A 2107-nucleotide genomic window follows, 5' to 3' on the forward strand; every position below is an offset into this window, starting at 1 on the left:
AGGTAAATTTATTAATGATTCAAGCACTCAGTGCAAATTATGAAAATCTCAATTGTGCATTCGCTGCATGTAACATAAAATATTGAGAACTCAGATAAAAAATTCATGGCATATGCTGCCATTCACGCAGTCAACAATGAAAACAATTCTCATAATCTTGACTTTTCAAGATTATAAATGCATATGCAAATTTCCCCTATATATAGTACACAACAGCTGCTTCAAAACATATAACATTCTGGTAAATATATCACTCTCCAATCCATGGAATTCTTCAGCAAATTCCAATGCTTTGTTTTGTTTTTGTTCTTCTTGACCAGAGGTATAACCCTGGTTTACATTTTTCTTTCTTCTTCTCACACATTAATATTAATTTTCATGATTTTGATTTCACGTTTCAGGTAGTCTGCAGTGCTATCCTGGAACCCTCAAGGACATCACTATTACACAAGTTAGAACCGGAGCGAAAATGATGAATAAACCGGAGTGGAAAGTGACAGTCCAGCAAAAATGTCATTGTAGCTTTACAAATGTGAAAGTACGTTGCCCCGGCTTTGATTCTGTTGTTAAGCCGTCGCCTTTTATTATTTCCAAGTCAGGCCCGGACTTGTGCCTTCTTGACTACGGGAACTCTATAGGAACATTCCATTTCACTTATGGCTCGGATCAACCGATTGCATTTGTTCCATATTCTTTCGTAGAAAATTGCTCTTGAATGAATGAATTGTTGTTGATTGCTAGTCTTATTATAATAAAACCTTGAAGGGGTGCTGAAATTTTCAGTGTTTTAATTAATTACTGGAAATTAATTAATACAATAATGCTTTTGTTATATGTGGAATGCTTTTATATCATCACGGTTTTTAATTAAATAAGTCTGTAACATCACATTTAATTCGACTTATCATTTAATACCACCTAAATATCACATATAGTGGCGTTTTAACACCAATAATACCAAATAACATTGTTCTTGTTTTAAAGCAATGGACCCACTTTCACCAACCCTTGCCTTTTATAGAACGAAAAATGCTCTGGGAGAAGTCTTACCGACCCCTCACTGTAGGGGTTGGTCACACATGAAAGAAGAAAAAAAAAAAATCTACCGAGACCCGCGCATGTGTGTGTTCTGGCAGAGGTCTGTAAAACAGACCTCTGTACCTGTAGCAGAACTCTTATAGAACCCTTCTACTGAATTTAACAAAGTTCAAATTACAAAAGATAAAGAGTTTCGTCAAAGCTTTTCTCAAACTTTTAGAGTGAGAAATGAATTAACCTTGTCAGCTAGTTTTGAATTCATAAATAATATCGATTTCTAAAATTTTAACTAACATACCTTTCTCTTTTTAGAATGTTATTAAATTCTTCATCTTCCTTTTCGCACGAAATTTGAACCACGGTGACATTCTTGTAAAATTAAGCGAAATTGACAAGAATTCAAGACAACTTAGTCGAAATTATATAGAGAGCATATTAATAAAATGGTACTACGTTCAATATGCATGACGAGGCGGTTTGCTAGTTAATTCATTTCCAAGAGATGGCCGAGTCAATACCTAATTCATTAGGCTCCATTACAATTGAACCATTTGACATCCCCGTGACAAACTGGTTTGCTACTTGTGGATTTGGAGCAATAACGACTGAACTGCATAGTCATGTTGCAGTAAGTAACTAGCTTCATGATTAATACTGTGAAATTTAGTGACTTGTAACGTGCAATAAATAATAATTTGCAAGATAAAATTAATACTTTTGAAAGTTATGAGTTGTAACATTCGCATTAAAGGCACATTACTACGAGTTGATTCCTTCAAAATACTTAAAAGATTTTACTCTATTCATAATCCATTAACTAATTAAAAGATTGATTCTACTCAGGTCTACCTTTATACTTGGGTCGTTTGCCCTTTGAACAAGAACCTTGCTACATATATATTATGGTGTACACTTTAGTTTACACTTTATCATGTGTCATTATCCTATTAGATAATTTAAATTTAATTGACACTTGACAACAATACAAATATCAGCTAAAGTGTCAAAAATCAGTATATAAGAGCCTGTTTGAGTCACATTATAATGAGAATGAGAATGAGAATGAGAA

General features: G+C 33.5%; 1 protein-coding gene across 1 annotated transcript; it reads left to right on the forward strand.

Annotated features, from left to right (window-relative positions):
* Positions 1–249: 249 nt before the first annotated feature.
* On the forward strand, positions 250–762 carry LOC111383817. Its single transcript, XM_023007977.1, has 2 exons — positions 250–322; positions 402–762. The coding sequence occupies exons 1-2, from the start codon at positions 265–267 to the stop codon at positions 713–715; spliced, it is 372 nt and encodes a 123-aa protein (XP_022863745.1). The 5' UTR covers positions 250–264; the 3' UTR covers positions 716–762.
* Positions 763–2107: the final 1345 nt, after the last annotated feature.

This window comes from Olea europaea, unplaced genomic scaffold (genome assembly GCF_002742605.1).
Source record: "Olea europaea var. sylvestris unplaced genomic scaffold, O_europaea_v1 scaffold2766, whole genome shotgun sequence".
Taxonomy (NCBI): domain Eukaryota; kingdom Viridiplantae; phylum Streptophyta; class Magnoliopsida; order Lamiales; family Oleaceae; genus Olea; species Olea europaea.